Source organism: Hirundo rustica, chromosome 5 (genome assembly GCF_015227805.2).
Source record: "Hirundo rustica isolate bHirRus1 chromosome 5, bHirRus1.pri.v3, whole genome shotgun sequence".
In the NCBI taxonomy this organism is placed as follows: domain Eukaryota; kingdom Metazoa; phylum Chordata; class Aves; order Passeriformes; family Hirundinidae; genus Hirundo; species Hirundo rustica.
Window position 1 is genome coordinate 52,988,085 of NC_053454.1, and position 24,609 is coordinate 53,012,693.

The 24,609-nt window shown below is 36.5% G+C and overlaps 1 protein-coding gene across 21 annotated transcripts in view; it reads right to left on the bottom strand.

Moving 5' to 3' along the window:
- The window catches only part of CCSER1 (coiled-coil serine rich protein 1), a 626,082-nt gene that overhangs the window by 258,184 nt on the left and 343,289 nt on the right, over positions 1-24,609 (bottom strand). For all 21 annotated transcript variants that reach the window (XM_040065135.2, XM_058420707.1, XM_058420708.1 and 18 more), the window contains one exon: positions 8,237-8,320. In XM_040065135.2, coding sequence (XP_039921069.1) covers positions 8,237-8,320 — 84 coding nt within the window. The remainder of the gene's footprint in view (positions 1-8,236; positions 8,321-24,609) is intronic.

Sequence of the window (24,609 nt, forward strand, 5' to 3'; positions counted from 1 at the left end):
ACAGAGCAATCTAATGAAAAAACAGTCAGAATTGAGTACTGAGGACGCAGACAAACCAAATAAATGTGAGTGAGATTAAGCTGACTTAGTATTAACCAGTACCTTATTTTCTCTTTGTAATTTAACTGTAATATGTGGCTAAAAGTCAGTAAGATTGGGGGTTTTTTAATTTGATTTTTTGATGATGACCATATACTATTGTTTCATTTTCTTCTAATCAAGACACAAAGCCATATAAAATGTTCACTCAGTTAAACTATCAGAGGAGAGAAAATAGCAAACAGGATTACTTTAGCAATAATTTTGGAAAGAGCTTACCAATGAAAGTATCAATTTGCAAGCTAGCTCTCTGCTAGGATACTACTCAGGGTTTTGTACATAGTCTTGTAACACGATACAAAGGTGTGTTACAAGACTATGTATAAAAGTATCATAACTCTCATATGGGAGTTTTTACTACCGCTTGCCATGAAGGCATTACAGCTCTTCAGTCATCTGCCTCCTCCCTGCAGGGCCATGAAGGGCATTTGTACAGCCCATTGCCTGTCTCACCAAACACCCAGCCTAAATACAGGGTAATCAATAGGTAATTTCAGAAAGCTCTGCTACAGAACCCATTCCCTTCTTGTTGCACTGGGACACTGACAAAATCTCATCAGAGCCAAATATTACAGCTGTGCAGAACTACAAATGCCTAAGCTCGAAAAAAGTCTCTATCCAAAAACCAGAAGTGGGCATCAATAAGCTTCTGAATAAAGATTTGATAAAACATGCCCAGGACATGAAAAGATGTGCAGACTCTGTGTGGTTTCTATAGAAAGAATGGAACAGTATTTCAATAGATGAAGAAAGATGCAGGAAAGCAGAACAGCAGAAGAAAGAATCCAAGGGGAGCACTAAAGACCTAGATGGAAGAAAGAGACTTGACACTGTGACCAAAACCCACCTCTTGTTGTAAGATTGCTATCCTGATTAAAAACTAACAAACAAAAAACAAAAAACAAAAAAACCATCCCAAAAGAAACCATACACACACACACACAAAAACCCCAACAACCCCCCCCAAACCCAACAAACTGCAAAAAATCCCCCCAAAACCCCACCAAAAAAAACCCCCAACAAACAAACAAACAAACCCCAACAAAAACCACCCACCAAAAAAGCAACCCACATTTATCTAACATCTCTGAAATAAACTGCCACTTCAGAAGCTCTTCAGCCCCAGCATCAGTCCCACCCATCCTAGGCTAATAATAGAGATAAGAGAGGGCATGCAGTACAATGATTAGCTACTCAAATCTAGGAGATCAGTTGCACTTAATTCTATTTAATTCACTTCTCCAAACCATGGGAAACAAGTATTGCAAAGGGCAGTTTTGCACTCCAAAAACTGGAAGGGACAACTTTCCCAATTTCAGAGCTAAAACCTCAGGTAGACAAAGCAGGAATGAATCAGAACTTTTCTACGGAAACTCTAGTGAAACTCCACATACATGACCCAGCTCTAAACAGACCTTAAAATCACTGAAGAATGTGTTTCAAAGAAGGCAGAGCACCTGAGGAAGTGTTTGAGCATCCTTTGAACCATGCAATATTCATGATGCCAAAGTACAGAAGATATCTTCAGTGAGAAAGTGCTCAGTCTTTGAAACAGAATTTGAAATGATTCTTTGTTGAATCTCTTAAATCTTGTGCATTTCAAATAACAAACTGAAAATGAGTAATGGAACAACAAAAAAAAATATAAAAAACTTGGAGAGGATCTACGGAGTCAGTCTCTGAGAAGGAATACTAGTGAGATATAAGAAATACTTTAATACAACTTATTTATTGTTAGGCTACTTATTTAGGAAAGGACAGAGACTGAAATTCAGCTTTTTGTTGTCTTAAGGACAGTTTCTCAGTCCTAACATAAAAGTATTTTCAATTTTTTTTTTTTTTTCTCCTAAAAATTCTCATGCATGAACAATAATATGTTATTTACAGACAAAAATATTTGATGTTTTCAAATTCTGGAATATACTGAGAGTGAATGAAAAAACTGTCATTGAGGATAAAAACTGCATTATACCCTTCCTTAAAAAACTTAACTAGCATGAAAAGAAAAACAATATTTTGGTATTAAAACGCAGAAGACTTTTCATTTGTGATGGTTGCCATACTAGTGTGTATGTACAGACTTTTCTGTGAATTATGCCCAGGTATGGCAAAAAGACCTGGACAAGACACTAAACTGAGGAGACAAAAGAGAAACCAAACAAGCCATTCTTCTATCAGATCCTTAGCAAATTGCACAGAAAGATATCTCCACATTGTCAAGAGCAAAAATACTTCCCCAATCAGGAAAGTAATTACTGAAAGGAACACTACAAATTGATTCATTAAACACTGTAGTGCAGAGCTGAGGGTAACATTTATCAATCTCAAAGTCATCCATATCAGACAATTACAATAAAAATATGTCACACACATACCTTTAGCAACATACTGAAGGTGTTAAGTCATAAAAATTAAAGTGCTGATCTTCAGAAGCAAAACAAGCTTTCCAGCACACCTACATTTGTTTTTAAGCAACATTACCTTTCTCTGTTCTCTTATAACCACATATCTGCAATAGTATTTCACTAGATGATACCGACAGCAGTCATTTTCATGTCAGCTCAAACTTGAGTACTTCTTTGAGAATTTATCTACTATCACAAACTTACAATCAAGCAACAATGAATTTTGATACTTTTTAGCCAACTTTCATCCTACAAAGGAAAGCATCTACAAAGCTCAACTGCAACAGTTCCTTCCCTGGACATCCCCAAGATGCCATTTCCATTTGTTCAAAAATTCACCTGTTGTCAGCTATCTTTAGAGCTACACTAGAGTAAAAACTGGTTAAAAAATTAAGGGAAAAAAGGAAAGGTGACATTGAGACATACATTTTGTCCTTCAGATAGATCAAAAAGAGAAGTTTTCCTAGATTTCTAGATTTTGGCCTAAGGCCAGATCAGAATTGCCTGCTTATGCTAGAAGGCCCATCAGTAAAACACTGCACATCTCATGAAGATAGCTGTCGACAAATGACAATCCTGCCAAAGATAAGCACACACAGTGCATTATTACTGTAGGAGGACAAGCCTTGGCACTGTGTCTCAAGGGAGACTTTGGACAAATTTTTTCTTTCAGGTCCGCTCATTTTGCAGTGCTATTTTCATGAAATACTCAGGAGCAGAGCCTCAGTGAGACCAGGAATACACTCTGTGCTTGTGACATATTTTTTTTATCTATGCCAAATGCCATGATACGACAACGTTTTGTAGTAGGAATTTAAACTCAGCAAGTGCCCAGGAATATTAAAGATCCTGTCTGACTGGCAGCTTTTCATCAAGGGACTGGTGTAGACAAGGAGTTGGAGCCTAATCCCCATTGTGCGTTATGGGATATTGCCATTTTCACACTCCGTGTCTGTCCTGTGGAACCGATTCAGAGAGTAATTACTGCTCAGATAAACCTCTTCTGGAATGCGTGCCATTAATTCTCCTGCAAAAAAAGGGGAAGATGCCTAGCACTTTAATAATGTTTAAGTACACTTAATCTACTTCTTTTCCACTCCTAATTTTTCCTAAATATAGTGAAGAAAGAGGATTTGAAACTACTTAGAAATGGTGGTTCTTATGTAAATTATCCATGGGTCTGTAACACCCTCTCATAAAAACAGCCAACATGAAATAATACTACAAACCAACCAAATGTAAAGCAAATGGGTAGTCAAGTGTAAAGATTAATCTAGATTTTTTTTTTCCATAGATAAGGACTATTGCCCTTTTCAAATAAGGAACTATCTAATTTCTTTAAAATTTCAAGGACAATTGTTTTCAAAATTTTGAAAGTAGTCTGGACTAGTGAAAATTTCTCCTTTTCACAACAATTCAAAACATTATTTTCCCCATGTATTCATGACGTTTTTATCCAAATCTCATTCTTTCCCTGTCAAAACAAGTTGTGATGTTAAGACTGTAAAATTCAAGGGATCTGTACTGGCATAACTACACTTTGAGGTGATTTTTACACTTAACCTAAGTGTCTTTCATAAATGGTTCATCAGCAGGATTCAAATGCATCTAAGGTTTTTCTGTTACACTTCAAAGCTGAATAACAAGTACTCATCTTCACCATACTTCAAAAATTGAGTGATTGGCTAATTGTCCATTACTGAAAGCAACCTAGAGAAAACAGCTAAGCTTGGCATCATTCTTGACCTTCAGGAATACACTGTACTTAGGATACAGCAATGAAATTAACAAATATAAAGAAACACTCCTCACCAAAACCAATCACCCACCAACCCCCTCCTCCCAAACCAAAGCACAAGTCCTATGCACTCTCAAATCATTTAACGTAAGTTTCGGGCACAGAGGCAGAGCCTATTTATGATTTGAAAAGGTGAGAAAAAAAGATTTAAAAAATAAAAATAGGGCAGGCATGTTTTGTTGGGCTAACTCCAGAGTATCTAGTCCTAGAGCAGTAACTTCCACAGCTTGAGGTAAAGCCCACTGTACCTCGCTATTCCATAAATGTAGAAAGTCTAACATTTGATAAAGGGCCACCTCCACAGAAGAAAAATATCCTCAACAGTTGGGCCATAAGGGGGATTAATTTCCTGACCCAACTCTGCCTCCAGTTCCACTCAGAATCCACTCAAGCTGCCTTACTACATTTTTCATTTTGGTGGCACAACACACAATTTAAGTCACACAGGGAATCAAGGTTGAGCGGATAATGCTGTTAACACTCATTTTTCAGCGTGAATGTTGCTATACCAATGACAGCAATAGAATAAATGCTACTGTAAACAGCAGTCAGTTATTTTTGCCAATATAGCATGAAAATATTTTCTGCTTAAAGTCATTCTAAGTGCTCACACTGCAGTGGAAAAAAGATCGATTTGGGAAAATATATGTAAAGAGGCAGCTACAGGCAGACCTGGGTACGAGACAGCTGAGGTTTCAAACATCTTCATGCTCATTGAAAACTAAGATGTTTAATTATTTTGGTTCTTTTAGGAGGGAAAAAAGAAGAACAGAGAAAAGAAAAGCACATTCCCTGCACAATGGATATACGTATTTGATTTCCTGGATAATATTTTCACAAATGAGTACAGTTTTGAGACAAGTGATGGTTTGAACCCAAATTTTCAGTTCCTGCTGAGGTTTATTACTTCCAGGTAGCTTTAGAGCAGTCACTAATAATGTCACTCAAGTCACTAATAAAGTCATTAAATAACCACTAAAACAGAGAACAAAAAAAATCTGCAAGAGACTATTCCATGTTCTTCTTTGCTTACTAAGAGGTAGGTGATGGCTCCTTGCATTTTATCCTTTCTACCTGGGTATGGTAGCTGAGCATCTTAACCTCTGTTTTAACTTCTCTGGTATTTAACCTTTCCTCCCTTAAAAAGTGATGTACCAATTACAAGTTCTTAAGCTCCATGGGCTCACACTCCATTGACATTTTCCTCAGCTCAAGGTTCCCCTTCATAATGCACACAAATGAGGTGGAAATAATTTTTTTTGTATTTAAAAATTGGGGGAAGAAAAAAAAACACCAACAAAAACAGAGGGGAAAACAACTAGAAAAGTCTAGGAAATCTAGAGGAAAGCAAGGAGCAAAAGCTCCCAGAGAGCCAAAATTTACCTGAAGCTCACTTTGGGTTAGTTGAAGAATTTTGCAGTAAAACCAGCTAAGCAAAAGTTTTACATCTACATGCAAACATCCAGCTTGATAGCTGGAAAGTACAGATTTTCATGTACTTCTCAAGAAGCACAAAACTGACTCTCACTCAAAACAATTTTTAAATGCTATTTCTGACTTAGCACCATGATGCCATGATTTCAAGACAGGCAAGTGGCATTTACAAATTTTATATTTCCATATTCCATATTCAGAGTGACAAATGGAACATGGGCTGCCCCAAGACAAAAATAACACAAGTTCTAGTTTTCTATTAAGTGCTATGTCTGTAATAAATTGCGACTATGTGAAAACATGTGCAGCTTCATTAGCCAAAAATGACTGCTCTCAACTTTTGTAAACATTCACTTTCCAAATATTTACAGTCTTACGAACACATAAGTAAATGTAGCATTTGCAGAATGTTAAAGCATGTTTCGCAGCAATTTTTGGTGAATTTTATACAAGCAAGTAAAACATTATCAGAATTTCCAGACAATCATTACAAATTTAATTTATTTTTAATAGCTCTGAAAGACAGCTTACTCTCCCTCAAGAGTGCACTGCAAAAAGTTTCTAAGAGCATCTCTCACAATCAAACTTCATGAAGTGCCATGGTGGCAGGACCCAGGGCACCAGATGTGTAGTACTGCAGAAGATGCAGTCGAGATTTAAAAGTACATCTATGATTGTACTTAGACAACTCGAAAAAAGCAATAAGAAAAACCAACCAACTCCCCTCTCCCCCCCCAAAAAAAACCAACACCAAAACAATACTAAAAAATCCTGCCACACCACAAAAACCCACAACACTTCTTTTTTTTTTTCCCCATGGTATGGGTACCCACTCATTTTTTTTCTAGGTTTAATAAACTAAAGTAGTTTATCATGTGCACCTTGCAACCTGGTTTTATTCAGTTCAATTAGGAGTAAATCAGACCTACTAAGTCCTTTCAAAACTCAATTTCAAATGACTAAACGGTCTTAAGAACTCCACCTGCACTCCTTTACAAATCTTGGAGTGTCAAAACTGAAACTGATTAACCATGGAATAAATCCATGACACTTTCAATAATACAGAAATCCTCATTTCATGGCCCTGGGAAGATTTTGTCTCTTACGACAGTTCCCTGTGGGTCTTTTTTTCTTTAAATGGCGTATACACAGACAATAGTTGACAACAGTTAACAGCAAATGAGCTCCCTGTATCAATACAGGGTAATTTTACACTGACAAAATTGTCCACCAGTTAAATAGCATATGTTCTGAACCAGACTGATATAAAATTAATGCTCCAGGACTGCGGAGAAGCTTGATGTACCCTGTGTCCCATTTTGTCATTTAATTTTAGATAATAATTAAACAATACATCATTTCTTAACGTAGCCAAATACAAAACAAAGAATATTGATGGTGTGTATTTATTTTGCAGATGTTAATATGGCAAAGAAATCTTTCACTTTTGGGCAGAATTTCATTTTTCCCATGCAACTTGAAACTCAGTTATTTGGCATAAAAGGTTACTCCTGCTTTTAGCGAATATAAAAAAAATGCAGTAATAGCTAGACCTGAATTAATTGTTTTCAGAGTTCTGAGCTGGCACGAGAGGCACAAGACCGAAAGGCACAAAAAAACCCCTGAGGTAGATCACCTAATTAAGATCTAATTAGGGAAACAGTCTCTTGTCCCAAAGGGTGCTTAGACAAAATCGTAGGTGCCTGAGGAGCTGCAGCTTTCATGGAAGGAATGTATGTGCTGAACGTCCTCCTGAATGTGGTGACCCTACAGGATTTCTCTGCAGTGTTTAAGTTCTCTGCTGTGAGAGAGGAGGTGGAAACTCCCTCTCCTTTATTTAAAAATACTGGAGACATCCATGCTTTAACCACATGCCATCAAAACAGGAATCTTAAAATTCTGTTACCACAGCCTTAACAAAACAATAAAACGCATATTCATTTTTTTAATTGCCATCTCACATATTTGACTTCAGTCACTGAGAAGTATTTTGCCAATCCTTAAAGCGGTAGTAGCCAAGCATTAGTAGCCCATATGCTAAGGAAAGGTTCAGAAAGTGTAAGAATATTTATAATACATTTACTGTGGAGAAAAGAACATATTTCCTTTTCTGCTGAAGAACTCATAGATGTGAAAAGCACCTCATGGGAGAAGTACTGACAACCTATCAGTCATGTGCATGGCCCTTCAAGATTCCTGGCATATGCATGCAGCACTGTGCTTATCTGCCTCTGATCAGACAACTGTCAACACAATCTCTTCAAAGAAATTTTTACAAGTAGTGAACCTAGACTGTAGCCACTTCAGAGGCTGACAAGTCCCTAGAAAAGTACAGTCAGCGTTACCAGTGTTTATCTCAATGATTAACATCGCCTCAGGCTAGTAATTCTGTAGCAGGTGTGAAATTGTATTTCTTTAATATCTGCTCTTGGAGTGATATTACCAGGTAAATGAACCCAAAACCACCCACAAAAAACCCCCCACTGCTTCTCCTGCTTACCAGCTCCTCACGAAGCTGGGCTATGAGTTCATCTCTCTCCTTCAGCTGCAGCTTCAGCACTGAGCATTCATCTTTTATTCCATCCTAGGAAAACATCAAAAGAGATGTTATAATAGGCTTAACATTTCTACTTTGCTCATGACAAGAAAAGGCTGTTTCACAAAGTGTGAGATAATTACATTCAAATAATGAAACTCAATTTTCCTTTGTCATGTGTGGTATTTTCAATAACATTTTCTAAGTTGCTGCATAAACAAATTAATGTATCCACAGACATGGCATAGAAATTTGAATAGCTCCCTCCACAGAAGTCCATTTCATTGTTTTCTGAATCTTTTAACTCTTGTTACCGAAGATCCTATCAGGTCATTCCTCTTCATTTGAGAAACAGCTATGCAATGTTGTCATTTTAATCATACAAAACAACACTAGAGAAGTATTAATTTAGAGCATTATTGCAGAGCTCTTTATCTTGGAGAGATGAAAAAGAAAGCAGAACAGACATCCACAGGAAAAGGAAAGCACACTCCCTATCTATACATCTTTTGTCTTACAGCATCTAAAACAGCAGCAGTTCTGGTATTAACTGGGGGAGGAAAAAATACTGTTACCACTTAGTGAAATAACCGCTGTAATTCAATTTGACCTGCACAAAAGTGACCCTAATAGCTAAAACTGTTGCCAAACCCATATCCAGGAGGCAGGGGCATGCAAGCTGCTGCCAGAAAATCTCATCTAAGTCTCAACATCATTATTTGAAGAAGAAATATCAATCATGTAGTTTTGTGTTGTTCTGATAAACATCCCAGAGGAGAAATTCAAATGAACAGACCGAACTGTTGAAACATAAAAACCTAGCAAATTAACCACCCAACTAGCTGGTTATACAACTATAACTGAAGAACTCTGTTTTTAAATTCTTCTAGCATGGAAACATCTGCTTCGGAAAGTTTATTAATTTGGAGAACTATTATTGAAAAAATAAATCCAAAAACCCCCACAAGCCACATGACAAGAAATCTGCTGGCATATTCACAACTCTTACTCTGAAAATAAAAAAACTGGACCTCAGCTAATGACAGTGTAAGAGTGCAGACATTACTTAGATTGCATAGAGTGCAGAGGTTCTAAAGGGTATAATCAGTGTGATAAACTTGCACTCTGTCTGGACTAATGTGTTTGTGAATCCAAATAAACACAGAAGTAGAGAAGCAGAGAGTGATCCCATCTTTCTCACATAAAAGGTTATAATTATTAACTTTCCAAGTAATGATATTGCTCATCTTGTCCTAACAGAATTGGAAGAAGAAACAAGACACATATACATCAATATTGCAAATATTTAAAACAACTGCAATAGAAAGAGTTACACTATTTCTGGCCACTTACACACTACTTCAGTACTACTACAGGTCTTCTGAAAGATACAAATGTATAAAAAAGCCAGAATTCACATTATCTCTGTTAGGGAAGAACTCACAGAAGTTTTCTTTATTATATGCTATATTTTACTATCTACTAGCAGATTGATGTCTAGGCACATCAGCTGAAAATAAAAATTTAGCGCATCCCAGAATACATCCCATGGCACTGAGTATGATATTAGTGCATACTTAACATTACTGTTAGCAAAAAAATCTGCTTCTAAAAAATATGGTTTTGTATCAGCAACTATTATTTTATCAAAGTGATGCCTATATTTAACAAAATGGTTTTAAAAACAATATGGCATTAGCTATGGTTCCTCAAATTTTTGTTACGTTGTTCTGAATTCTTTTTGCCAGCACAGTTGTTCTACACTGCTGCTACCTTTTGAATTTCTCCTTTTGAACTTAGAAAAAAAATAGAACAATACACAGGGAAAAAAAGAAAAATAAAATCAAGGTCCATAGCCAAGACTATTACAAAAATATCTTCTGGAAAGCATACGCAAGCAAATACAGCAATGAGGCCTGTAACACCGTGCCTCAACCACATCAGGAAAGATTCCTGAGATAAGCTTTCGGCACTAGGTTTTCTCTAGGCAGAACTCCCTTGGACTAGTGAGAGCTTGAAGATTGATTCTGCCTCACAGAGCTTCCAATGACTTAAAGCCCACAGTGCACCTCTCCTGGCTACAGCAGTCGAGCACCCAGCTGGATCTTCCTCACGCACGCAAGGAACGGACCCCTCCTGCCCGGCACAGCTCTCCAGGCACGTCACTTCCATATTCCATCCAACAATCGTTTCATAAAATTTAGCCCATAACTATCCTCAGAGCTTGGAGAAAAGCATGTAAGGCTAGGGTTTTTCCCTTGCATTGCCTCATTTCAGCAGAACTCTGAGAACACTTGCAGTGGGCCATGGTGCCTGGAAATGAGTGCCCTGCATTATCAACTCCTGCACAGGCCACTGCAGCCCCATAAAAGAGCACCCTGCAATTTCTGGGATTCTTGAGACTCTCAGGTGTGGACTCTACGATGATTTTTCCTGAGGTAGAGTTAACTTTCTTCACAGCAGCTTGTATGGCCCTATGGATTTGATTTGGTCTGGAAGCAGCGTTGATAACACGGAGATTATTTTCTTTTTGCCAAGCAGCACTCACACAGCATCAAGGCCTTTCCTGCTTCTCGTACTGCCGCTGCAGCAAGGAGAGGGGGCGGCACAAAGGAGTCGGGAGGGGACAGAGCCAAGATGACCAACTGATCCAAGGAATATTCCAAAACAATATGGCATTCTGCTGGGTATATAAAGCAAGGGAAAGAAAAAAGCAGCGATGGTATTCATCTTCCCAAGTCACCTCTAGGCATGATAGAGCCCTGCTTTCCTGAAGCAGCAGAGAGCTATTTGCTGTTGAATACAGAGTAGAATTAGGATTTTATAATCCCATTTTGCTGCACAGTATCTGCAGAGGCATTAATCTTCTTCAAATACAAGACCGTGAATAAAAGAAAGAAAACACATTGTCAAGCAGTTGACTGCAAAAAGGTTGGGCAATTTCAATATCCCATACACCTGTCCGAATGCAGCACTAACAGAATAAAAAATGTTGCAGAAAAAAATGTTGCCAAAGCACTGAATACAGTACCTCCAGAAAGTAACTACTGAAAGCTATGGCAGGAGAAGAGGCTCAGAAAATCCTTTTCTCATGCAAGAACCAAAATATTTCAGTGAAGGATTGTGTGAATGATATTAAAGAACTCACATGTTATTGAAAGGTGTGGAGGGCAGCAAAAACTGGTGGATGCTGTGTTATTCATTAGTCTGTGGGCAAACAGCAATGTATATCTCATAGTGTCAATTCGGGAAGGGATCATCTCTACTCCTTAGGAGGTCTGAAATGCTTCATTATGCACTGAGAAACTGTAATACAGGGCAAAGCTGCTGTGGAAAGACCAAAAAATTTTTTGAGAAAAGCTTCTCAAGGTGAATGGGAAATAGCAGACACAGTCTGAAAAGGATTTATGGTACAAAAAACAAAAACAAAAAGCCCAAACGCAAACCTCCCAAAAATCCAGTATTGCCTCCTAATGAATTGTCACAGCAACAGATATTAATGAGGAAATAACTTGCAAAGGATGGCCTGCTAAATTTTAGGAGAGCATGCACTCAATGTATTCTAAATCTACACTGCAAGCTGGAAAAAAGCCATTTTCCTCAGAAAGTAGGGGTTTCTAAATATACTTTGAATACGCTGGGGCTGTGGGAGTTGGCCTCTTAGCTATCTCCACATTCCAGCAGATACCTGACCCATGTGTTCCTATCTTGAGAAAAATAAGCCAAATTATAGTATGGGCATGATCACATTTGAACAAGATGTCTCCTGCTTTTTTCAGCCCTTACAATATTTATAGACTGTAAAAGAACAGACTGTCATGTGAATAAAGTTGTGTTCAGGAGCCAACTAAAATCAATTAAATTCAACGCGTATAAAAGTCTGCTAGGTGACATTTACTTTTTCTATTTACTGAACCAATACCCTTTGCCACTCTGATTCCTTACCTTTCTGCAAAATGAGTTTACACCAATATTTTATCAAGGCTACTAGTGCAATAAGAACACGAATGCTATGAAATTATCAGTCCAAATAAATCAATCTATGCTCTAGGCATGTTTTCATAAGCTACCTGTAGCTTTGAGGTAATTTTTTAGAACTTAATAGATTATATATACTACATATTACATTGTCATTATTATTCTCATTATTTTTACGAATGCTGTTCATTATTTTATTATGAAAAAAAGGATAAGAATTCTGCTCTCAGTTGTAGTAAGCATGTCCATGACTCTGCAAATGCTTGGTAAAAAGTCAATTAACACCTCATTGTTAAAGAGAGCTGTTAGCATAACCTGTAAACAGTACATCTTCAAACTACTTTCTTTTATTAAATATAGATAATAAAAAAAAGCTTTGCAGACTAAATTCCAAGTGTACTTAATAAAAATGTAAAAGGAGGTGTGTGCAAAAAGCTACCTATCATTCTCCTCACTTACATCCTCTGATACTTAAAAAACCCCCACAATTTAGGTGCAATCTCATTATGGATCTGCTGTTATTATTGCATACATTTATGGTCAGAATATTCTTCAAATTATCACCCTTCTACTTATTTTCAGTTGCCAGCTATGACAGCAATTGCTATGTCTCCGTGCCAGTATTTTCCTATTTTAATTTAATTCTGCTCATTTGGGAAAACGCTAAACATAGTAGCAAATCTGTTTCTCCTCAGATCAGGTCACAAGATGAAAAATTGTGGCATGCGTGAAGGCAGCTGCAGAAGGTTATGCATAAGTGCCAAAAAGAATACTCATTTTCATTTTGAAAACTTACTTTATACCTCTTCATACTTTGGAACAAACAGGCATATCATGCTTACCGTAATCAAAGTGCTATAAACAGAACTAACCAAGTTTTCTGGAAGATAAATTTACCCCTTTTCCTCTGATACTAAACAGATTGTGTTTCCAATGAAATACAATAATATTAGAATATAATAAAACCCATTTGATAAAAATGCTAAATTTCAGATGCTAAATGGATTGTTTACCAACTCAGGGTACTGAAAAAATCAACAATTACTTACGATATAGTGTCTTAAGAAAATAATCCTGGAACAAACAAAACTAAGAAATTTAAAACTGAGCATCAGTTCCAGAAAGGTACACAAATGCTGAAGCACTTGAAGCTTTCTCTAGGTTACACAGCAGATATACGCAGAAAAATTAAGCAACTTCTGGATAACTGTCTAGAAGATTGAGAGAAAATACAAGGTTTAACAGGTACAGTACTTTTCTGCAAACAGCATAGGAGCCTAGACTCAGGATTACGGATATCTTCAATGATCCACTTTACACCACTTTACACATCTGACATCTGAAAAGCATCAAGTGGTTGCGTGGATCTTCCATGAAATTTGCAGAGGAGCACTACTGTCTTTCTCCAAACTGAGACACCACTTCTGTTAACGTGTTTTACAAAAGGAAGGACATCTACCTATTCGAGATTACATGAGTAGACTACTGGATATTACAAACCGTGTTTTCAGAAATGAGTTTTCAATCAGATCATGAGTACTCGCACTGTTCATTGTTACTCTTGCTTTAATGAAAGCCTTAAAGACCCTAACATTACCAGAGAGACCAAGCCTGCATTATTTGTTTCAGGTGTCAGAACAAAGTCACCGGTCTGGCTCCTGCTGTAAGTACACCATACAGCGTGACTTTTCTGTGCCCTCTCTAGCTCTACCTGCAGCATCACCTCATATCTGTTGTATCAATTCCTTTCAATCACACAAAGACAGAAATAATTTGGCTGACTGCATTTCTTCACGTGTGCAAGGCACATTGATTTTGCTCCTTTGGCTCATCTGCTGTTTTGGTGCCTTGCCAGACCGGTTAGTCTTGGCTGGAGTCCCAAAAACGCCTGCAAAGAGCATCCCTCATGACTGCAAGCAATGGTCACACTTAACTCGGCTGCTTCTCATGTCACACTGCCCTGCCAGCTGCTGCTAAAGCCCAGAACAAGGGTGAGAGCAAGTCCTTGCTTCAGAAATTCCCATTAAAGCATAACACAGCTGCTAAGAGCCATCTCCCATGACCACCTTGACCCAGCACCTGCAGAATCTCACTCCAAGTTATCTTTCCATTAGGAAAAACACAAATAAATAAAATGCTGTATCAGCTTTGTAAACCCTGATTATATCAGAAAAAGAGGTCATTCCACACCTCCAAGTATTCAAATGTCACTCCTAAAGGATCAACTCTCTATCTCATTTCTTGATCAGGAAATCAAATGGAATTTGGGGAGCACAGGATCTGATCTTCTAATGATAGATAAAGGTGTTTAATCCTAAAAAAAGTACCAATGCAAAAAATAAAATTAAAAAAATACCTATGCAATACTAGAACATATTCTACATTCAGTTACATGGAACATGTTAATAAATAGTTTAATGGGTGAATTAGAGCAGTTACATCCATTTATATACTAGAATTCAATTGATATTCTGCTGTGAAGGTAACACTCAAAGAGACTATATAGGCTATGCTACTTGGACTTCAAGAGATTTATGAATAGAAAACTAAATTTAAAATGTTTTCTTCATAGTGAGACAAATTCCGTTAACTCTGAAATACAGATGGAGCAAATTAATTTGGATTTTTTTTTTTTACTCCAGTTGAAATTTTCTCTCTTTCTGAGTGATAATAAAAAGCATTATGTTTAAAAGAATGAAGCTTGATTAATAAACTATGGAACATAAAATGTGATGATTATGCCAGTTGAAGCCTGAGATGGTATCTAACCTGCAGAAATCATGAATATCAGTCAAGAGCATAGCAAAAGGTATGAATGCATTTTTCCTACTATAATCAGTCCACCTATTCTCCCTTTACGGCCAGAATTCATGTACACAGTAAAATGTCTCCTCTGGTGATATCCCTAAATAAATTCTACCTTCACATAGACAAGTGAACAAGTGAAACAAAACCCCTTAACCTTCCTCTGGTTTTCAACCTCCTGTGAAACAATGTCATTGTTTCCTTAACACAAGACAGTTTATTTCCTATTCATATCCTCCGTGACTTCCATTGTTTTGTAAATCCACACACTTATTGCATAACTACTGTCATTTCTGTTTGAACCTAGCAAATATCTTCTTCCTTACACAGGACATCCTGTATCTCTGATCAAAACCCATCCTCCACTCTTCCCAGTTAGACTGTGTTATTCATTTGAACCAGGTAATCAGGATTCTACAAAGAATAAATGCTCAATTCTAAATCCCTTTCTAAAAAAAAAAAAAAAAAAAAAAAAAAAAAGATATATTTTAGTAAGTACTAAGGTCTTTTCAAGGGACTATGCACCATGTCCGAAAGTCCTCTTTTCTCATTGGGAAAATAGGACTGTTCTTCCCCTTGCACACTCCATTGTGTCTGCTGACACTGAATCTCAACTGCCTTTCGTCTTTACATCATTTAGTATGATGAAATCTTTTTGCAACATTTCAAACTCCATTTTAATTCTGATTATTCTGGACCTTCTAGAAGTATAATTCTTCCTTTAATAAATGACTACTTATGTCTTTTGCACTGTAAACCTATCTGCCATTAATCCAAGAGAAGACTTTTCCACTCATCATCTTAATTTTTAAATGCCTTTGATGAAGGGTGTTGTTGAAAGGTTTTTGGAAATGGAGTTATCTACACAAAACAGATCATCCTTATTCACACGCATGACTCCTCCAGCAGACTTTGAGGTCTGATTAAAATCAGAAGTTAGTCCTGCTCTTCCCCCTTTATTATATTCTTTCATAGTCCAAGCAAATCTATTTTCCGGAACAGTTTCTACTAATTTAACCAATAAGAAAGTCAAATTAAAAGAACTTTTAAAAAATCCCAGAAAACAAAAAGCAGTTGTCTATTTCTAGCTGACATTCAGCCACAAAGATTAGAGCAATAGATAACAGGCAAGAGTTACCAGTTTCATTTCTCATGTCAGTCTCAGAATGAGTAGCTGGTGCAAGAGATTTCCTATTATCTGCTGCTCCATTACTATTCTCAGATATCTTAAATTGGCATTTCAAGACTCATTCCTTGGATTAGTTCCCCCAACATTAATGGTGCATCTACTGATGTGGAAACAAACACCAAGTTTTAAATTATACTTTTTCTTTTTCTTCACAATAATCTTACTTGCCAAGAGTGCTTCCTTAAGCACCATTTTTCTTTCAGCATCGCAAATGCTCTGGAAGACCTCACTGCACTTACTAATTTGATGAAAGCCTTCATCAATCAGGGTGGGGTTTTGTTTTTTTGCAACGATGTGTTTAGCAGTTTAATATTGTCCTATTAACTTCCATTATCATCAGGGATAAAGTATTCATATCTAATTTTTTTCCCTAATACCTAATCAGCAAAACCAAAACCTCTTCACAATTTTACATGCGAACAACATTATTAATCATATAATACACACAGACTGAGTCACATGAAAGAATACTGATAAAAATCTATAACTTTGTGTGAACATAATTTAATTTACAATTGAAATGCAGTCACTTTTTCATTTGTATGTCAGTTTCTTTCTGCCAAGCATCATGACAAAAAATGTGTTCAGGCCAAAATTTGTTCAGGCCAAAAATGTGAAGTAAAAATATCTGCCAACCCGCAGCATTTTTGTAGAAGTATCATTATTGCCATACCAGTAAATGTATTTCTTCACATTCAGAGAAAAGTGTCCTAAACAAAACCTCCTTTTGTCTAAACAGATGGATCCAAACTCGATCCTGGCAGCCCTGTGACAAGATCAATAGAAAAGTTCATTCTAGCTCCAACACAGCACAACCCACGAAGCTCAAATCTCCCCTGAATCCACTGTAGTCTTCCACTATCAGCTTGTATATGTGACACAATATTCATTATTTTATGCCGAATTCAATATATCAGCTTTAAAACGTTCCTTGTTCAGCCTTCTGGAATCACAAGAAAATTTCGGACAGGAGGAAAGCGGAGTGTTATGAAATAGTGACTTCGGCTCTTCCAGTTGTGAGGAAAAATGTGACAAAACAACATCTTGTGTACAAAAAGGACAATATATATATATTTTATTTTAAAGCCAAGTCAAGTTTTTCTTTCGGATCTGAATAACAAACATATAAAAATTTTAGATTGATAAGGATGAATCAGGGAAGAAAGCAACAAGTAAATTTTTAGATCTTCTAAATACATTGGAATTAACAGAAGTAATCTTACTAAGTGCTCTCAAGAGAGTAAGAAAGAAGAGATCCAGCCAGCTCTGGTTGAAGTTAAAATTATGAAAATATTGTGTCATTCCAGCAAATTCTTTAGGATCAAATATGCAAATGCTTGCATGCATGGATATCGTGTGCAAAGAACAAATAGCTTTTCTTTGACACCAAAGTACACCAAATTAATTTATTCCAAAAGGTTCCCTAGATCCGCCATGGTGACACAGAAAAGAAAGAAGCCCTCCTATTTCCATAAAATGAAACCCCAGATATTCCACTGACACTGTTCATATTTGCATCATTAGGGTGTATTGAGAAAACATTATATCCTCTATACTTAATACTTCTATAGATACAATATTACTGACCCTTTAAAGAAAGTATCAGTGAATAGCAGAAATGCTGCACAGCTGGTGAGCAAATCAGTAAATGATTTTGATATTTCAGAACATCTTGCTACACTTCAGGTAAAATTTACACGTATAAAGCTGAAGATTGTTTCCCGCCTTTATCACACTTGCCAAGCACAGCTGGATTTTTTTTTTTCTCCACATAAAAAATTCTTTCACCCAAGCCATTTAGTACACTGACCTCTGACACACAGTGCGCTTCGCTAGAAAGAGATTTTTCTCCCTTCTCATCAGCAGTCCAGTGCAGTGAATGCACTTTGCTCTAGTGAAGTCAACCAGCTTAACTAGACTATATATTCAGCATGAATATATAGTCTCCTCTACTGCATATTCAATTACTTACTGACTTTAAATGGAAACACATTTTTCAGTTGAGAATAAACCTTTGTTCAACCAACAGGACATTCTGCTCCAAGTTTACGCAGATATATCAATCTAGGGCAAACTATATCTTTCACTTGGCATACACACAGAAAATCAAATTTCTGAACTGACATTACGGTCATTACAAAAGACAAGACTTGTTTATCTTAATGATTTCTTGAGAAAACAAACAAACAAAACACACACACACAAAAACAACAAAACCCCCCAAGGCTTTGTCACAAAACTGTGGCAAAAAAATCACCTATCATAAGATAATTGTCCTATGACAGCATAACTACAAAGATACTACAAAACTTAAGTCTCTTCAGTCAATACAATATCAACCATAAACACCTACCAAGTTTGGCCACGATAGAAAACAGTACAGTCTAATCAGTATGCCACTCACCAGTATAATAAACGTGCTAATACAGAACAGCTCTCCCTGTTTTGGAGCTACCACGTAAAGAAATACGTCAATATTAAGCCAAACAGAGATAAAATTCTGTGCATAAAATAATGTAAAAATATGCCAGTGGGATTTGACTTAAAAGCATTGTAATGCTAAGAACCAGGTAACTCCACCAGTTAGCTGTGATCTGCTATTACTAGACTTTATCTGTGACAGATAGGGAAAGTTGTGGGGTTAGAATCAAAGAAAAATAGGGTTTTTTTCCTAGCTGTATAATTTTAACATTTTATATTTGATATCTATATATTTATATTTTATATATAATAGTTTTAAAATAAATAATTTAAATATATTTTCTATTTATGTATATTTTGTATATACTTAATACATATTTTTCTAGATGTATATTTGCATGAATCATCTCTTTCTGCTCATAAATATTACTGCTTAATTCTCCAATATTTGTCATTATGAAATTGGTTATGAAATAACCTTGCAAGCTCTCCTCTGCTCATTTGGAGCAAACAAAGAAAAATGCCAAGAAACTCAGCCAAAAATGAGCTTGATGTTTTCTCTTTAGGCAGTTTCCCCAGAGAGCCAGTTACTAAAAGATTCTTTGTAAGTCATATTTTACATGATACGTGTGTGCCACAGAAGCATCAATTATTCTATCACTTGCCAGGGAATACTAGACCTCGTTAAGTTCCTGCATGATTCCTCCTTCATCACCATTAGACGGGCTTAGCTGTTTACCCTTTCCGATTCTGATTATTAAAAAGCATATTCCACTTAGAGCATACCTCTGTTTTCTCCTGTTTTTATGTCAAATATGGGAAAATAGACGCATTTCAGTGTCCAGTTTTTTCCTGGGCATGCGTTCTATCCTATACTGCCAGAGGAGCTTAGTCAATAGATGTGGTGAGCAAGACCAGATAGATTAATGAGCTCATTATCATTCATTAAAGAGTGATGTGGGGATGACTGCCCACTTTAATTAGCTTTATTACTGTAGGAAATTGTTTCATATGCCAAGCTCATCACCATGCATGCCTGGAAAACATTAGAGTAGTAATCAGACTTGATACAAGAACCTTTCATTACCCTGCAAGGCTAAAGGCACTTAAAATGACAAGGAAAATATTAAGAAGATGGACATGAGAGTGGCTAGCATAAAATAATTTATTGTGTCTAGTAATTCAGTGATAAACTGCACAATGGCAATTTCAAGTTAAAAATTTGGTGGAACAGCTCTGTTTCCATGGCACACCGTGTGCACTTCCTGTAATCATGACATTAACTGACAGTAATAGATTTAGAAGGTTTAATAGGTCAGGTTTGCTCAGATAATAAATCCTAATGCAAATTAACTATGACTCAAATATTTTAATGAAAATCTTAATTGGTAACTGGATTTTCTACAGGAATATGTGAGCCTCTTTTCCCAGTCATGCCTCAGATAAGCAAACACATTTCCACACATTTTCTGATAACTTTAAGTTGCAGGTAAACAACAGGTAAAAAAATATTTATAGACAAACAAAAATATGCAGACAAAATTGTAGAAGATTTGGAAGGAGAGAAGTAGAAATTTAGCCTAAGAGTTTTGTTCAGTCTGCAAAAGCCCCACTGAAGAAAAGATTATGTTCTAGGATCCACTTTTTCAATGTGTAAAGGCCTAGAACATATTCACAATCAAGGTCTCTTAACATTAATCAAATGGTTCATGGTGTAATCTCTGTAACCTCAATAATTTATTCCAATCATGACTACCTTATCATTTTAATTATGCTCTCTTTTACTCTAAGCAACAACAAATGTTCCTAAGCCCTACCTTCCTGATTAGTTCTATTTTGAATAAATTGTTTAGTATTATCAAGTTCTATATCTAATCAAGAGCTTGGCATTTGTTTTAATACAAATGTTAAGGAAATACCTATAAGCAACCCTGTTTCATTCATGATCAGAGCAAGTCATGGAACTCTATCTAAATTAATAATTCACAAGATCAGAGACGATCAAATTTTTCAATAGCACATCATAATGAAGCATGGCAAATTATGGCTGAGCATATCTTTAGTGATAGAATTTTTTTCCATTTTAGGATAACTTTGGGGTGGTTTTGGAGTGGCATACCAGAAGAATTCCACAATTCTCCACCCCTCCCCACCCATGTGGGGTAATTAAACAATGTACAATAAAACTGCTTCCCAGCTCCCAAACATACCATTTTATTTTCATGCCTTATGTTGTTGAGCGACTCCAAACACCCACTACACCTCAGAGCAATTCTTTCTTCTCAAATTTTCACAAGCAAAACACTAGTTATCCCTGAATTTTCTAGGGCAAAAAACCAGGTTATCTTTCCGACTTCACACCAGAGCAGCTTGTTATTTTGCTTCTTGTATGAAAACTGGTGCCCCTAGTACCTCATCTTTTGCAACATTCCCCTGAGGAAGTGACTCCACCAGCTATTAGTTGAGTATGATACTACTGGGACTGACAGGGTAGCAGCATCTGACTCTCAGATATTTTGAAATTCCTGTCAAAAGCATGTAAGAAACACAAATGGAGGGCGAACAAAAACCAAGGAAGCCCACACACTGACTTTTGGGATGAATTCTTTACAGTTCTGTGTGTTGTTATCCTAAAGGCATTTGTTGTTTCTGCACTGTGGATCAAAACTAATGAAATAAGCCTTACAAAAGCCTTCTGACATAGGTCATTGTCATGATCTTAGAGAAGCAGCTGAACAAAAGGACAATGAAAAAATTTTAGAGTAAAACTCAGGCTTTTATTTTCCATTTCTTGTCACAACCATAACTTAATTCTCTTGCGCTTGTTACGGCTCTCAGGCCCCTTAATCCTCTTTCTCCAGTATTACACCTGCATCAGGCATAATTAAGAATTTCAGTTTTCCTTAGCCATGCTGGTTTGGAGTCCAGGACTTGATACTTCCAGAAGTTTTCCAGGCGCTTGAGAGTGAGTAGGGTGAACCTAAATTTAAAGTATTTACCATAGGATTCCTGGGTCTACTTTCAATCACTGAAACAGATGGAGGGATTTTTGCATGTCTTATTTGGATTGATTAATACTGATTTCCCTTCCAGCTGGAATCTGTAATGCTTCTCCCTCTTGTACACAATCTTTTCGAGGGTCAACAGTATCCCTAGCAACTATACTATGAGTATCTAGTCAACATGTGAACGGGAGAACATTTTCTATTTTAATAATCCAAAATAAGGAGAAACACTTTCTGCAGTTTAAGATGTGAAACTGTGAAAATAGAAACAAAACCCCTCTCCACCATAGAACTGACTTTCACATCCAGGTGGAAGGACTTGAGCTGACTTTGGCACAGTCATTTGACAATTGTACACATTTTATTTTTATAAGGCTACACAACCAAACCATTTGAACAGCTAATACGTAAAATTCTGATGAAAAACCTGTTGTTTAGATGTTTTGAAAATGACTACGCTGTACACAATAAAGACATAGTACGAAAACAATCTGATTATGTGTGAAGACAATACTTCTTCAGAATACTATCTAAATTTTTCATCAGTATAACCTGCTCAGGACAAATGACTTACCCAACTAACATCACTGATGTGCTTCAATCTATATTACAACTCAGTCTTTAGGATTCCCACTTCAAAAATGTACAATATCTCATTCACCTTTATTCTTTTTTTTTTCTTTTAAAGTACTTACTGTCCTGTAGTTCATACTCTTCCCACATATATTTTTAAAAAGTTTGAACCCAAGCATCATTCCCATCCATAAAAATAATAAGGTAGAGAAAAAAGTTAAGAGAACTAATTAAAAACTATCTGCAAAACAGGTCTAGAATATTAAAGATCACGTGTTTATGTGCTCAAAATAAAAAGCAGATTCTGCCTATTAACCTGGACCCTGGTTTTCTCAGCACATATATGTTTAATAACTGTTAGCATTGAGTACACTCCTTCTCAATTAGCTAATTGTGTGTTTTTATGTTTCAAAGTTCTTTGTCTTCTTGCTCAATTCAAATTACAGAGAACCACTCGCGTATGTCAGAAAGACAGAAAGAGAAGAAAGGATTATTTTCTTGTCAGTTACACTTCCTGACTGGAGATGAAATGAAAATCTGAACAAAAGAAGCTGATGGCTCTCACTCTAGTTGGTGGACACGGAGTACTGGTAAGCTCTCAGTGAGAGTCTATCTGCCTTTGTCAGTGCTTTAAACACTTGTCATTCAAAGACTCCCAGTCTGACAGAAAAACAAGAGGAATTTAGACCCAACTACTAGTCCTCAGCTGCTGCTATATTTATACACCATTTGTAGTAACTTTGTCCTAGAAAAGACAAATGCTATCCCTGGAAATATAAAATGGCTGATTTTGCAGTAAAAGAGCAGAAGTTTTTGGTAAAATTAATAGAAAAAAAAAAAAATCACTAACATGTGAAAGCTGCTGTGGTAATAATACACAGGGTTTCCTCTGACTGCCTTCATCTCCACCCCAGACTCAGATGTGTGAAAATCCTATATAGTAACAGAATGAGTCAGAAAATTATTTTAAGTCTTGGAGACTGTCCTTCAGCACCTCTCACACAGTGGACAAGTAGTTTAATTAAGGTTATAAACTAGAGAGAGGGGTGACTTCCATGTCCACTATATATGATTAAACATCTGTCCCAGTGAGGTCCTGATCTTTAAAGATGGTATTAAGGACTCTAAATCTTGTAGGTTAAACCTCTCAACCAAAGGGTAAAATTTACTTTCATTGTTGATTGAATGACTCATTTTCATAGGAACTTTCCAACCCATTGAAAGGTATCTCCGAAGAGATCTCCTTTATGCTATACCAAGACACATCTTTTTTCCTTCTGTCTGCCATACATAAAACAAGAACTCACGTAAAAGGCTATGAAAACCTTAACACCACACCTGTGACCTAGAAAGAAAGAACAGTCACATCCAGTGTGGAGCATGCTCACAACTTAAAGCAAACTGCAAAATATTAGAATACTTCCTGCCATTTTAACAGGCTGAAGTAAAACAGAACCAAGCAAAGGGCATGAACTTAATCTTTTGTTGTTGAAAACTTGAGCATTTTCAAGGTTAAACAAGTTTGCCTTTACATTTAACAGATACAAATGCAGTATCCAGACATAATGCCACTGAAGCTTCTGCACAGCCTTTCTTCCATGTACACAGAAGCAGATCATGCCCAGGTGAACACTGCTGCAAACATTATCACCAACGAAACAATTACTTTTGCACACAATTAACCCTATGGCTCTTCACCAAAAGGCTTCTGCCACAATATTCATGTATTCAGATTTTCATCCTCTATATACCTCCACAGCTGTATGAAGGCAATGATGATTTGCACTACATATTTTCCCAACCCGTAACAACAGGCTTAACACTTACTACTAGGTGCTGGGAAAACTAACGGAGCTATGAAAATTAGAAAGCTGGTGTTATACACCTACAGGAGTGAACAGCAACTTTTTATATCCTGCAGAGAGATGAGTATGGTTTTCAGAAATCTGAAAAATCTGGACTGATTTCACAGAGGTGTCAAACAGAATGAAAACACTAAAGGAGATATTTTTTTTTTTTTTTTTTTTTTTTTTTGATTCAGTGTAAAGAAACACCTTGGTTTATGGTATCATGGAGATCAATCTGGTCAACCCTCATTTTGCTCTCCACAAGCACAATGCATGTTCTCTTAAGTATCTTAATGACCGGCTAAATTATATTATTTTTTTACTCTCAACCCTAAAATTTTTAACATGGTTGCTATGTAGTCAAACCTGTTGAAAAAATGATGAAATTACTTCACTATTCATAAAGTATCAGATGAATTATTTAGTTTAACCCTACTTTCAGCATTCTACTAAACTTCACAACAGTGAAAATCCTTTTCCACAGGTACTAATCAGCTATTGTATAATCTTAAATAATGC